General features: G+C 63.9%; 1 protein-coding gene across 1 annotated transcript in view; it reads left to right on the top strand.

Moving 5' to 3' along the window:
- Positions 1-60: 60 nt before the first annotated feature.
- Positions 61-11,416, top strand: part of NOC2L (NOC2 like nucleolar associated transcriptional repressor) — a 12,444-nt gene continuing 1,088 nt past the window's right edge. The window contains exons 1-17 of the mRNA XM_053920152.2: positions 61-543; positions 683-1,209; positions 1,347-1,499; positions 2,686-2,860; positions 2,951-3,073; positions 3,633-3,753; positions 3,839-3,929; positions 5,283-5,361; positions 5,482-5,592; positions 5,743-5,856; positions 6,459-6,647; positions 6,848-6,987; positions 7,806-7,917; positions 9,361-9,474; positions 9,822-9,923; positions 10,715-10,858; positions 10,943-11,056. Of these exons, the coding sequence (XP_053776127.1) occupies positions 1,184-1,209; positions 1,347-1,499; positions 2,686-2,860; positions 2,951-3,073; positions 3,633-3,753; positions 3,839-3,929; positions 5,283-5,361; positions 5,482-5,592; positions 5,743-5,856; positions 6,459-6,647; positions 6,848-6,987; positions 7,806-7,917; positions 9,361-9,474; positions 9,822-9,923; positions 10,715-10,858; positions 10,943-11,056 (1,908 nt within the window). The 5' untranslated portion in view covers positions 61-543; positions 683-1,183. The remainder of the gene's footprint in view (positions 544-682; positions 1,210-1,346; positions 1,500-2,685; positions 2,861-2,950; positions 3,074-3,632; positions 3,754-3,838; positions 3,930-5,282; positions 5,362-5,481; positions 5,593-5,742; positions 5,857-6,458; positions 6,648-6,847; positions 6,988-7,805; positions 7,918-9,360; positions 9,475-9,821; positions 9,924-10,714; positions 10,859-10,942; positions 11,057-11,416) is intronic.

Raw genomic sequence — 11,416 nt, 5'->3', positions numbered from 1 at the left:
CACCTGCCGCTCCTGTCCAAGAAGCTTCGCGGGCCTACCGCCCCCTCTAACTCATTGGAGAAGCTCCCCCCTCCCCTTTTACGAATACCAGGCCTTGAGCTGGAAGCTTGTTGCGTGGGGCGGGAGTAGGTGGAGAAGGGCGTACGGCCTTAGGGGCCTGACCAGAGCTTCGCTCGCGCCCGGGAGGCTGTAGGATCCACTGTAGTGTTGTCTAGCCAACCGCGCCCGCCCCGTTTACCCTCATCCTTAGGCGGGAGTGGGCGGGAAGGAGGGCACAGGCTGGCTTCTGCTCCTTGCTCCCTAAGGCAACCTTCTAGCCTCTGGGCTTTTGCACCTGTGGGTTGTTCCCACAGATAGCACAGGAGCAGTGGCCATCCCTGCACGGATGGACTTGGGCAAAGGCATTCATGGGCGAATTCCCACCGGAGGGAGAGTAGCTGGAGTGAAGTATCAGGCATAGTACTTTCAGGTGGATCTGGCCCAGTAGCTTCAATAACAGCGCCGCTCCCCCCCCCCCCTTCCTCGCCACAGGGACCGTATCCGGTGAGATGGAAATGCTCTCAGGGCTCAGATCCTCCTTTGATCTGGCGGGGCCGGCTTGGCCACGAGGGTGTCACTTATCTTTTGGCTAACCCGCCCATCTATAGCATCACCATTTCTATTTGTCTTGTTTTTCCTACAGGAGTGTTGGTTTTTTGTCATTTGTTTGTAAGAGCCGTCCGCACAGGAGTGCATTGTTGATGCATTTTGTCCGTTGTCGACGAATGGACACCCTCACTGGCACGCGTTTATGGACCCCTAGGGAGGCTCTATCCAGGCTGGGCAAGGGCGACCCGGCCCCAGTGGGCCCCAGGCCCCGTCTTCTCCCAAGGCCGGTAGTGTAATCACTGCCTCTGACGGAGAAGGACACAGACTGTGAGCGGCTCGTCCAGCCGGCGCTCAAGCGGATGCGTGCGGGAACCGTGACCGAACCGGTCCTGTGCCAGGCGCCCGCATCCCGCCCAGCAACCACGAGCCCGGGCGCGCCCGCGGCACGAGAGCGGTGAACGCGCCCTCCCGCGCGCAGGCAGCCGGACCAACGCTGGAAAACCGTAGAGCCAGCGCGGCGGGGCGGGGCGAGGGGCGGGGTCGGGCGCACGGCATCGTGGGACCGGAAGTGAGGCTCACGTGGGGTCTGGCAGCCATGGCGGCGGTCCGGAGCCGCAGGCGGTACGTTGAGGGGCTGGGGACTGGTTCGGTCTCCCTGCGGTGCCTGTATCCGCAAGGGTCTCTCCGTGCGCCTGGGCAGCGGGGCTTGGGCACCCCGGGCTGGCGGGGAGTTGTGACTCCGGTGTCGTGACCCGCAGGCGCCTGGCGGAGCTGACGGTGGACGAGTTCCTAGCCTCGGGCTTTGATTCGGAGTCTGAGTCGGAACCCGAAGGAGCCGCAGAAGCTGATGTGCGGGCGGCGCGCGGAACCTCCCGGATCCCGGGTGGGCCGGGAGGGAGCCCCTCAGCCAGGTGAGCGGCGCGTGTCCCACGGGTGTGTGGAAACGAAACCCCCTCCGTCGCCCCGGCTCGGACCCTCGTGCTGATTCGTCCTTCCATCTCATGCTTCCTGAGCGGCTGCTCTGGGCCGAGCCTGGTTTTGGGGTTGGCGGGGAGGCGTGCGTGGGGATGACACAAAGGTTCCTTTGTGGTCTGGGGAACGCACGGCGCCTCGGGTAAGTCAGGAGGTGCAGGTGCTGTGGACAGGAGGAAAAACAGCGTAGCTGGGGTATCTGTTGCTGTTAAGTGAAGTGGAGATCCTTTAAGGAGGTGAACGTGGAGCAAAGACCTGAGGCAGCAAACCGTGCAGACGACAGGGAACTATTCTGGTTGAGGGAGCGGGAACAGCCACGGCCCTGAGTGGGGAGCAGCGGTGAGTGTGGTCAGGTGGCCGAAAGGCCGTAGGTTTGAATTCTGGTCAGGGCACACGTTCAGGTTTTGGGTTCAGTCCCCCGTCCCGGTGCGTGCGGGAGACAACCGATCGATGGCTCTCTGTAGCATCCATGGTTCTCCTCTCTCTAAAAAACAACAACAAAAAAGCCGCTTTTGGATGTGGGTGTAGACGAAAGGATGTCCCAGTAAAATGGGAAGCCATTGCAGGGTTTGAGCAGCAAAGTGAGAGCAGGTGACGGGGAACGTGAGGGTCACTCGGGTCGCTGTGTTAGGAATAGGCTACAGGCGTGGGGGTAGGAAGGGACCGTCACCACCAAGAGACGGTGCTGGTTTGAGAAGAGGCGTGAGGCGCTTCAAAGACACTGCTGGTGGACCTCACGGCATCTCACGCTGGGGGTGAGAGGCTGACACGCTTACCTTCCACCTGAGGTCTAGAGAGGTGGCACTCCCCACCACTGAGGTTGGGCAGGTTTGGGGACCCAGGTTGAGTGTTGCTACGTTGGGTTTGGAACGCACGTGGTGGGGGCGGGTAGAGAGGCCGGGCGTAGAGAGTGGAGCTTGGTGGGAAGAGGCATCTGCTGAAAACCTACCCCGCGCTAGCTGGCATAGCAGTTGTGGAGGGAACAGGTGAAGCCCTCGTCTTCCCAGAGGAGGCCAGCAAGCTGGCCATGTGGAGGACAGGAAGCCCTGCGCACCGGCCCCCTCCCCCCCCCCCCCCCCCCCCCCCGCGTCCATCCGACCTGATGGCTGACCCCCACCTTCCCAGCCGGCGTCAAGGCCACGCGTCTGAGCACAAGGACCAGCTTTCTCGGCTGAAGGACAAAGACCCTGAGTTCTACAAGTTCCTGCAGGAGAATGACCAGAGCCTGCTGAACTTCAGCGACTCAGACAGCTCTGAGGGTGAAGAGCAGCAGCTCCACTCCCTGCCCGACATGCTGGAGGTGTGGGCCTGGGCAGAGCTGAGCGGGGGCACGGGGCACGCTCACGGTCTCTCCCTCCTGCTCAGGCCTGGCCCTCTGTGTCTGGTGCAGGAAGCAAGTGAGGAGGAAGGCGAGGAGGACGAGGATGGGGTCTCCAGAGGACCCAAGGGGAAGAAGAGGGACTCTCTCCCTGTGACCCTCGCCATGGTTGAGAGATGGAAGCAGGATGCCAAAGTGAGAAACAGCACAGGAGGAGCAGCGGGGCGCTCCCCTTCCCCCCTTTTCCTGACCTGGGGCCACACAGACGGGAGGACCGACCTCTGTGCAGCGCCACTGGAGTCCTGTTTGGCACGAAGAGCCTTGCTCGGCTCTCCCTCTCGCCGGGAGGCCCCAGGCTGCTGCGTTTGCTCCTTCACTGGGAGCCGTCAGGGCTCTCTTGCTCCTTTGCTGTCGGCCTCCTCTGGCTTCTTGCTCCTGGAAGTCTCTTGTGGGCAGGGTGTGGTCTCTGTGCCTTTGCTAGGTGGTCAAGCCAGGTGCCTTCTCCTGAGGGTCTTGCCATGGTTTCTGTTGGGGGGGGCGGAGAGCACCCTGGACCCTCAGCTCCTCCCTGGTGGCTCCTGAGCGGGGCTCCCTGCCCACCCAGGAGGACTTGGGGCTCTGTCTTTTTATTCCCGACACCTGGCGAGGGGTGCCCTCCTCTCCTAGGGCTGGCTCTGGGTGCCCTGGCTGCCTCTGCTCCTATTGGGCACAGCTGGCGGCTCCCACCACGCTCTGGGTTCTGTTGCCCCTGCAGCAGCGCCTCACTCCAAAGCTGTTCCACGAAGTCGTGCAGGCGTTCCGGGCAGCTGTGGTCACCACCCAGGGCGACCAGGAGGGGGCTGAGGCCAGCAAATTCCAGGTCACAGACAGTGCTGGTAAGCTGGGGCCAGGGGACCTGGGGCACAGTCTCCCGGTCCCACCTCCTGCCCTGAGAGCGGCATGTGCGGCCCCTCGTTGCAGTGTTCAACGCGCTGGTCACCTTCTGTGTCAGAGACCTCTTTGGCTGTCTCCAGAAGCTTCTCTTTGGAAAAGCCCCAAAGGACAACAGCAGGTGAGAGGGGGTAAGGATGGGGGTGAGGGGACTGGTGGGGCTGCAGTGGGGAAGGCAGAGGCCCTGTGACCTGGCACGGCCCCCAGGCGCTGCTGGCCCAGAGGTGTGTTGGGGACAGGCCAGACTTTGGGCTCTTGGGAGGGGCTGGGCTCTCCGAGCCGGGTGGAGCGGCCCCATCCTTTTTACTTAGTCCATCTGGGGAGGGATGTTCTCTGCCCAGGATTTCTCAGGGGCCGCAGACTGTGTCCGTGGCGTCGGTCCCCCATTTCCTAGGTCGCTTTTCCTCTTTGGGTGGATAAGTCTCGTCTGCTCTCCTTGGGCTTTGCTCTGGGGCTGCTGGGTGTGTCTCTGGGCGGGGCCCTGGTTGGTGCTGGGTTTGAGAACCTCTTGCCTTCCACTGCAAAGGGTGAAGGGGTGGATCGAGTGGGTTCTCAGAGGAGGGAGGAGAACAGGGGTTGCACGGGGGCTGGGAGGGCCTCGCAGCCACGTGGCCTGGAGGCAGTAAGGGCCTGGGAGGGTCAGACTCACCCCAGGTGCTTTCTGAAGGAAAAAAGAAGGGTACAGGCAAGGGCCCTGCTGTCCTCACCTGGAGGGGAGGTGGCGCTGCCCGGACTTGGTGGTACCTGTCAGGCTGGGCTGATGGGTGGGATGGGGGAGGGGGTTGGCTGTGTGTAGCAGCCCTCTCTGACAGGGGCAGGGTGGGGGGCAGGCAGGGAGTGCGTGGGCAGCCGACACGGTGTGGGCAGTACTGTCCGGGAAGGGGGCCGCTGAGCTGCCGCCAGTGTGCAGGAGGGAGAGCGCTGCCTCCTGGGTTGGGGGTCAGCTGGCCGCAGGTGCCCCTGCCCTTTGTCCCCTTGGGCGTTTTGGCAGGTTTTACGTGAACGCCTGCTGTGTGCCTACTGTGTGCCGAGAGCTGTGTGGGTGCTTAGAGGTAATGCTTGCGAGAAGCTTCCCGGAGTAGTAGCTATCAAATGCTAGGTCTTTCCATTTTTCAAAAGATGTCAGGGTCTGAGTTTTTTCACGAAGCTGAGCTGTACGTGTGGAGGCTTTGGTTTTTTTTTTAAAGCTCACGTGGGCCATGGGCAACCTGGCTGCAGGGGCAATTAGTGACATCTGGGTGAGACATTGGGGTCCTCCAGGGCTGCCGCAGCTGTGGGTGCTCTCAGGCCCACTGGGACGTCTGCTCCGCCTCAGGTGTTGGTCTGGGTCACTCCTGAGGGTGTCTCCCCTCAGGGCCATGTCCCCTGGGTCCCATGCATGGATGGAGCCAGTGGCTCGGGGCACACGCGTGTATAAGCTGGGGGTGTCTGAACTCTGGGTCTCATGCCGGCTGGGCGGGTGTGGTCCCTGCAGGTTGCTGCAGCCATCCAGTAGCCCGCTGTGGGGGAAGCTCCGGCTGGATGTCAAGGCTTACCTGAGCTCCGTCATACAGGTGCGATTCCGGTGGGAGAGGGCCTGCTGGGTCACCGGGGCCTGGCCACGTGCAGTGGTCCAGTCCTCTGTTTCTCGATGCGAGTGGGTTTGGCCACGCTGACCTCTCTGGCTTCCCTAGCTGGTGGCCTGCGTGGCAGAGGCGACAGTGGCCGCGGCCCTTCTCCAGCACGTTGGCAGCTCCGTGCCCTACTTCCTGACCTTCCCCAAGCAGTGCCGCATGCTGCTCAAGGTGGGCAGGGCGCCCTGAGGGGTGGCTAGGTACACGGGGCTACCCTGAGACGCCCCACCCTGCCGGGGGCTGCTTCCCAGCAGTGCCCACAGGAGCTTCTGGCTGGACTTGGGGAGGCCATGGCTGGCCTTGACCTCTCGCTCTCTGCAGCGGATGGTGGTCCTGTGGAGCACGGGCGAGGAGACCCTTCGAGTGCTGGCCTTCCTGGTCCTTGTCAGAGTCTGCCGGCACAAGAAAGACACCTTCCTGAGCCCCGTCCTGAAGGTAGTGTGGGCTGGTGGCTGCCGCCTGTGCTGCCCCAATATGTGTCTACTGGGGGTGAGGTGGAAGTCTCAGCCTGAGGTCCCCCCACTCCACTGGACTGTGACTGCAAGCAGACCTAGGCCCTTGTCATGGGTCGCTCCCTGAGAAGTGGGGCATGGTGGCAGTGACGGGAGCCCTTGGGCCCAGTGGGCTCCACGTGGACTGCAACGCACAGCTGTCCCCACAGTGGATGAGGACATCGGGTGTGGAAAGGGGCAGGAGCCCTCGTGCCCAGCCCCAAACTGTGGGTGGCCTTACCTGGGTGGGACCTTCTGGGCCTTCTCAGTCCCTCCATGGTCCCCTGTTGGTTCCGAATGTGTTTGTGCTGGAGCTTGCCCCTCGGCACCAGGCCCTCCCTCTGGCCACAGACTCTGCCCGAGAGGTTGGTGGGTGCACCACGTGGAGGCCAAGCCGCAGCAGGGGCCTGGCGTCAGGGTCTGCAGCGGATGTGGCCAGGCTGTGGTTCTGAGAGGCCTGAGTGTCTCCCAGGGACAGGCCCAGGTGTCTGGCAGTGCGGCCTTGGGGCCCTGGGGGCTCAAGTGGCTGTGACGGTCTCCCGGCAGCAAATGTACATCACCTACGTGAGGAACTGCAAGTTCACCTCGCCCGGCACCCTGCCTCTCATCAGCTTCATGCAGCGGACACTGACGGAGCTGCTGGCTCTGGACCCCAGCGTCGCTTACCAGCATGCCTTCCTCTACATCCGCCAGCTTGCTGTCCACCTGCGTAACGCCATGACCACACGCAAGAAGGTGTGCGGCACGGTGGGGGGGGCGAGCAGCCCAGGAGCCCGACCCAAGGGCCTGGGGCCTCCTGGAAGAGACAGCCCAGCATCTCGGTGGGGTCAGAGTCCTTGCTGGGGACCTAGAGGGGCCTGGTGCTGCCGCCCGCTGGGACCTGTGCTTGGGGGGGCCCTTGGGGAGCCGGCGCTGACCCGGGTGACCCCGTGCAGGAGACGTGCCAGTCCGTGTACAACTGGCAGTTTGTGCACTGCCTGCAGCTGTGGTGCCGCGTCCTCAGCACCATCTGCCCCAGTGACGCCCTCCAGCCCCTGGTCTACCCCCTCGCCCAGGTCGTCCTCGGCTGCATCAAGTGAGTCAGAGCAGGCAGGTGGTCCTGAGAGCTGAGAGGGCCAGGGTGCCACGGGTTGGCCAGGGACGGTTGCAGCAGGCAGTTCTGGAGGGCCAGGGGGGGCTCCTTTTCTGGACGGCAGAGCCTCCAGGGAGGTCTGGGGTTGTGCCTTGGTGACCCAGGGTCGTCTGAGGATGGGCTGCGATGGCCTCGTACCCACGTGGGAGGACACCCCCGGCTTGGGCAGCTGGGCTTCTGGTGGCTGGGACATGGGCCACTCTGTACACTTTTGTCCCAGGTGTGCCCTCTGGGACGGTGGGTGGAGGGGCATGTGCGGTGTGAAGGGCATTCGGCTCTCTTCACGGGGTCTCCAGGACGGAGCAGGTCCAGTCTGGTGTGGAGTCTGATTGTGGCTGTTGGGCAGCGTGGGTCTCAGCAGGGAGTGGAGGAGCCACATAGCCTGGCAGCTGTTGGCCAGGAGGGGGCAGCCCTGTCCTCCTGGAGGGGGAGCCCTGAGAGCAGGGAGGAAAGGCTGCGATGAGCCACCCCGCCCCCGCCCCGCCACACAGACAGTGAAAAATGAACCCAGGTTAAAGCTGCTGGGTCTCCCCCGAGCCCCGCAGCCGAGCAAGGAGGCGGGTCCTGAAGGCCTGGTGTCCTGCCCTGTTCTCAGGAATCTGGTGGGACAGGCATGGCCTCTGACCCTGAGGGAGGAGACAGGGAGGGCCCCTGCTGAGGCTGGGGCTCCTTGGGGAGGGGAGGGCGACAGTGGGAGGGTGAAGTAGGTTTGTGGGGTCCCTGAGGCTGGGCCATGTCTCATTCCGCTCTCCCGCTCCCAGGCTGGTCCCCACTGCTCGTTTCTACCCCCTGCGCATGCACTGCGTGCGTGCCCTGACGCTGCTCTCTGAGGGCACCGGCACCTTCATCCCCGTGCTGCCCTTCATTCTGGAGGTGAGTGGGCCCCGGGGGGGGGGGGGGCGGGCGGGGGGAGCTCACCTGCTGCAGAGCATGGGGTATGAGGCCTTGCTGGGCCCCGGGCTGGTGGCGCACGTTGGTTGGTGGGAGCGGCAGTGAGGACGAGGAAGCTGCCCTGTGAGGTGGGCCTGAGGCCACTGGTCTGGGGCACCTGACCAGGGTGAGAGTGAGCAGGAGATCCAGGCCAGAGTTCCAGGTCTGAGTGCAAGGCTGCCTCTGTTCTTGGCATGTCCCCATGTGTGTGCACACGTGTGTGTCTGTGTGTTCTCATGCTCAAGTAGCTTGGGTAGGGGGAGACGGGGTATGGTCCAAAATTCAGAAACCCACTGACAGGCCCAACTCAGGAAACTGAGGAACTCACCCCCTAGCAGAGGCGCCCTTGTGCTGCCCACCAGGCAGCTCAGAGCTGTGCCGCAGGAGGGGGCCATGCGCTGGCCCTGGAGCACACGGGGCAGGGAGGGAGCCCCAGGGACTTCCTTGCTCAGCGCCCTGAGGCAGGGAGGCACAGGCTAGTGCTCGCAGAGTGACCCCTACTGAGCTCTGCTGACCATGTCTGGAGTCCCCCGTGTGGGCTGGCTCTGGACCTCTGTCTGCTGCCACCTCTGCCCATGGTCTCCCTCAGCCTCAGCTCACTGCAGCTGCGCCCCGCACATTCCTCTCACCCGGGGGTGCAGGCCTCTCTTCTCCAGAGCAAACAGGTCAGAGGTGGAAGTTGAGTTCTCTGCCTCCAGGGATCTTCGGCTCTTCCTTCCCTGGGTGGTGAGAAAGAGGGTTGAGAGCAGCTCTGGGTGGGAGGTCAGGCCCCCCCAGCTTCCGCCTCCCATCTGCCTCGGGACTCACTGTGAATCTCCCCCTTTGAGGGTCATGGGAGAAGCGCGTGGCTGAGAGGCTAGGAACCCACTCTGTTCCCTGGGCTGCCTGTCGCCTCCAGACTGTGAGGAGGCTGCCTCCCAGAGGCCACGGCCAATGCCGACAGCACAGCCTGCTGTGTCTGTAGCAGATGTGGGTCTCTCGCGGTGTCACTCCAGGGGACACAGCCCTGGGATGGCGCCAGGCTTTGGGGCTGTGAGCGTGCGTGAGGGTGGTGCACGACAGTGGTCCTGTGCAGGAGGGACTCTTCGTCTCCAGGCACATCCTGGTGGCTCTGTGGCCCAGTGTTCAGGAGGCTCGGTGGCAGTGTGGGTGCCGGTGCTCCTGGTCCTGCCTATGGGCCAGGGCCCCACTCTGGGATGGAGGGGCTCCCTTGGGGCACCAGAGCTCTGGACAAGCAGGCTCTTGGGGCAGGCTGCCCGTGGGGCTGCAGGTCTGGCACTATATTGCCCTGTACCTGCTCTCACGCTGGGGCTTCAAGGACCAGGGGATGGGGGATGCGGGGGCGGGGGCTGCTGTCTGGGCTGACACAGCCGCTGGTGGGTACAGGTTTTCCAGCAGGTCGACTTCAACAGGAAGCCAGGGCGCATGAGCTCCAAGCCCATCAACTTCGCTGTGATCCTGAAGCTGTCCAAGGTCAACCTGCAGGAGAAGGCTTACCGGGTGAGGTTGGCCTCCTGGCCATCAGACAGGGACCTCGGGAATGCCCTGGGTGGGCAGGATGTCAGAGGGCACTGAGGTCAGCCTGCTGGGTGACCGTGGGGGCCGGACGCGTGTGGGCCGGAGCAGCTCGCCACCCTGTGGGGTTTCAGCACAGAGCCTTGTGGGCTCCCAGGGTCAGGGAGCAGGCACTCGTTGGCCCCAGCCCCAGTGACCTGAGTGGGGTCTGGACAGCCGGTCCCCGCCCTGGGAGGGGGCTGACGTGTTGCCCTGTGATGGGTGTGGTCTGAGGGCCTGTCCTCGCTGCCTCGCCCCCCCCCCCCCCCCCCCCCCCCCCCGCCTGTGCGCAGGACGGCCTGGTGGAGCAGCTCTACGACCTCACCCTCGAGCACCTGCACAGCCAGGCCCACAGCATCGCCTTCCCTGAGCTGGCGCTGCCCGCCGTCCTGCAGGTGTGTGCCACCCCCTGCCTCTGCCCACAGTCCTCTGTGGCCGGTGGTGAGGCAGCCTGGGCTGTCCTAATGGCCTGAACCCCTGCTTGCACGGGGGCCAGGGGAAGGCAGCTTGTCTCAGCCCAAGAGCCAGTGGTGGTGGCTGGCCCTGCACTATCCTCCCCTGGGCTGTGTTATGGGGACCCACACATGGGGGCTCTGCAAGGACCCCAGCCCTGGGCCAGCTGGCCTCCTGAGTGCTTCCCCCGGTGGTCCTGGGGGTTGTGCACAGCTCGGGCAGCCTCAGCCGCTTCAGCTTTCCTTCAGGCAACACTGGGGGTGTGATGGGCATCCTTCCCCTCTGAAGCTCCTGCTGGGTGCGCCGTGCAGGGTCCATGAGCATTCACCTTGATGTTCCCCATCTCAGGGAGGCCTGGGCCTCATGGGAGGGGTACTGCCTGTCTCTGCGTGGCCCTTGCGGGGAGGGCTGCTCACACCCAGTTGCACGTGGCTCACAGGCCCGTCCAGACAGGTGCACGTACAGAAATCTGTTGCTGGGCTCGAAGTCCCAGGGATCAGCCAATTATTTTGGTGAGGAGCCAGATGGTATTTCAGGCTTTGCAATCCTGTGGTTTCCACAACTGCTCCGTTCTTTTCAGTCAAAACCCCACAGGCACTTGCCCTAGGGCTCTGCATTGCCCTGCCCTGCCCCGCCCCGCCCCTGCCCCCAGTCAACACATGTGGGGTGTGGGCTGGTGCTGCAAGCAGAGTGGCCCTGGGTGGAGCTGGCTGAGCCCCTCTTCTGTCTGCAGCTGAAGTCCTTCCTCCGAGAGTGCAAGGTGGCCAACTACTGCCGTCAGGTGCGCCAGCTGCTAGAGAAGGTGCAGGAGAACTCTGAGTATATCTGCAGCCTCCGCCAGAGGGCCTCCTTCAGCGTGGCCAACCGGCAGGCAGTGGTCAGTGGAGAGGGCACTGGTCAGTGTGTGGCTGGGGTTTGGGGTTCACCCGGGTGGGGCGTGACCCCGATCCTCTCCCCATAGGATGCCTGGGAGAAGCAGACCCGAGAGGAGGGAACTCCGCTCACTAAGTACTACAGCCAGTGGAGGAAGCTGAGGGACCGTGAGATCCAGCTGGAGATCAGTGGCAAAGAGCGGGTGCGGGCTGGGGGGGTGTCAGGGCCTGGGCATGCCCGGTGCGTTGTTCTGAGAGGAGGGCCTAGCTCCTTGGCTGCAGCTTCAAGACAGGATGGGGAGGGCACTGTTGGGGACATGTGCAAGGGTGGTTGGGGCTGCGGCTGCTCTGATGCTCCGAAGGTCTGAAGGTCGTGGCTGTGACTTTGATGGCACTTGAAGGCCAGCCTATGGGTGGGGTTTCATGTGGGGGAAGAGGGGTGGGGGGAGGGGGAGGGACCAGGACACTGAGTTTGGGTGGAGCCTGTTTCTGGGACTGAGGGTTCTTCCTGGTGGCGCTGCTGTGGCTGTGGCCTCGACTGCACTTGGAGCTCCCTGCACGAC

This window comes from Desmodus rotundus, chromosome 3, assembly GCF_022682495.2.
Source record: "Desmodus rotundus isolate HL8 chromosome 3, HLdesRot8A.1, whole genome shotgun sequence".
Classification (NCBI taxonomy): Eukaryota; Metazoa; Chordata; class Mammalia; order Chiroptera; family Phyllostomidae; genus Desmodus; species Desmodus rotundus.
This window is presented reverse-complemented; position numbering and strand designations above follow the sequence as displayed.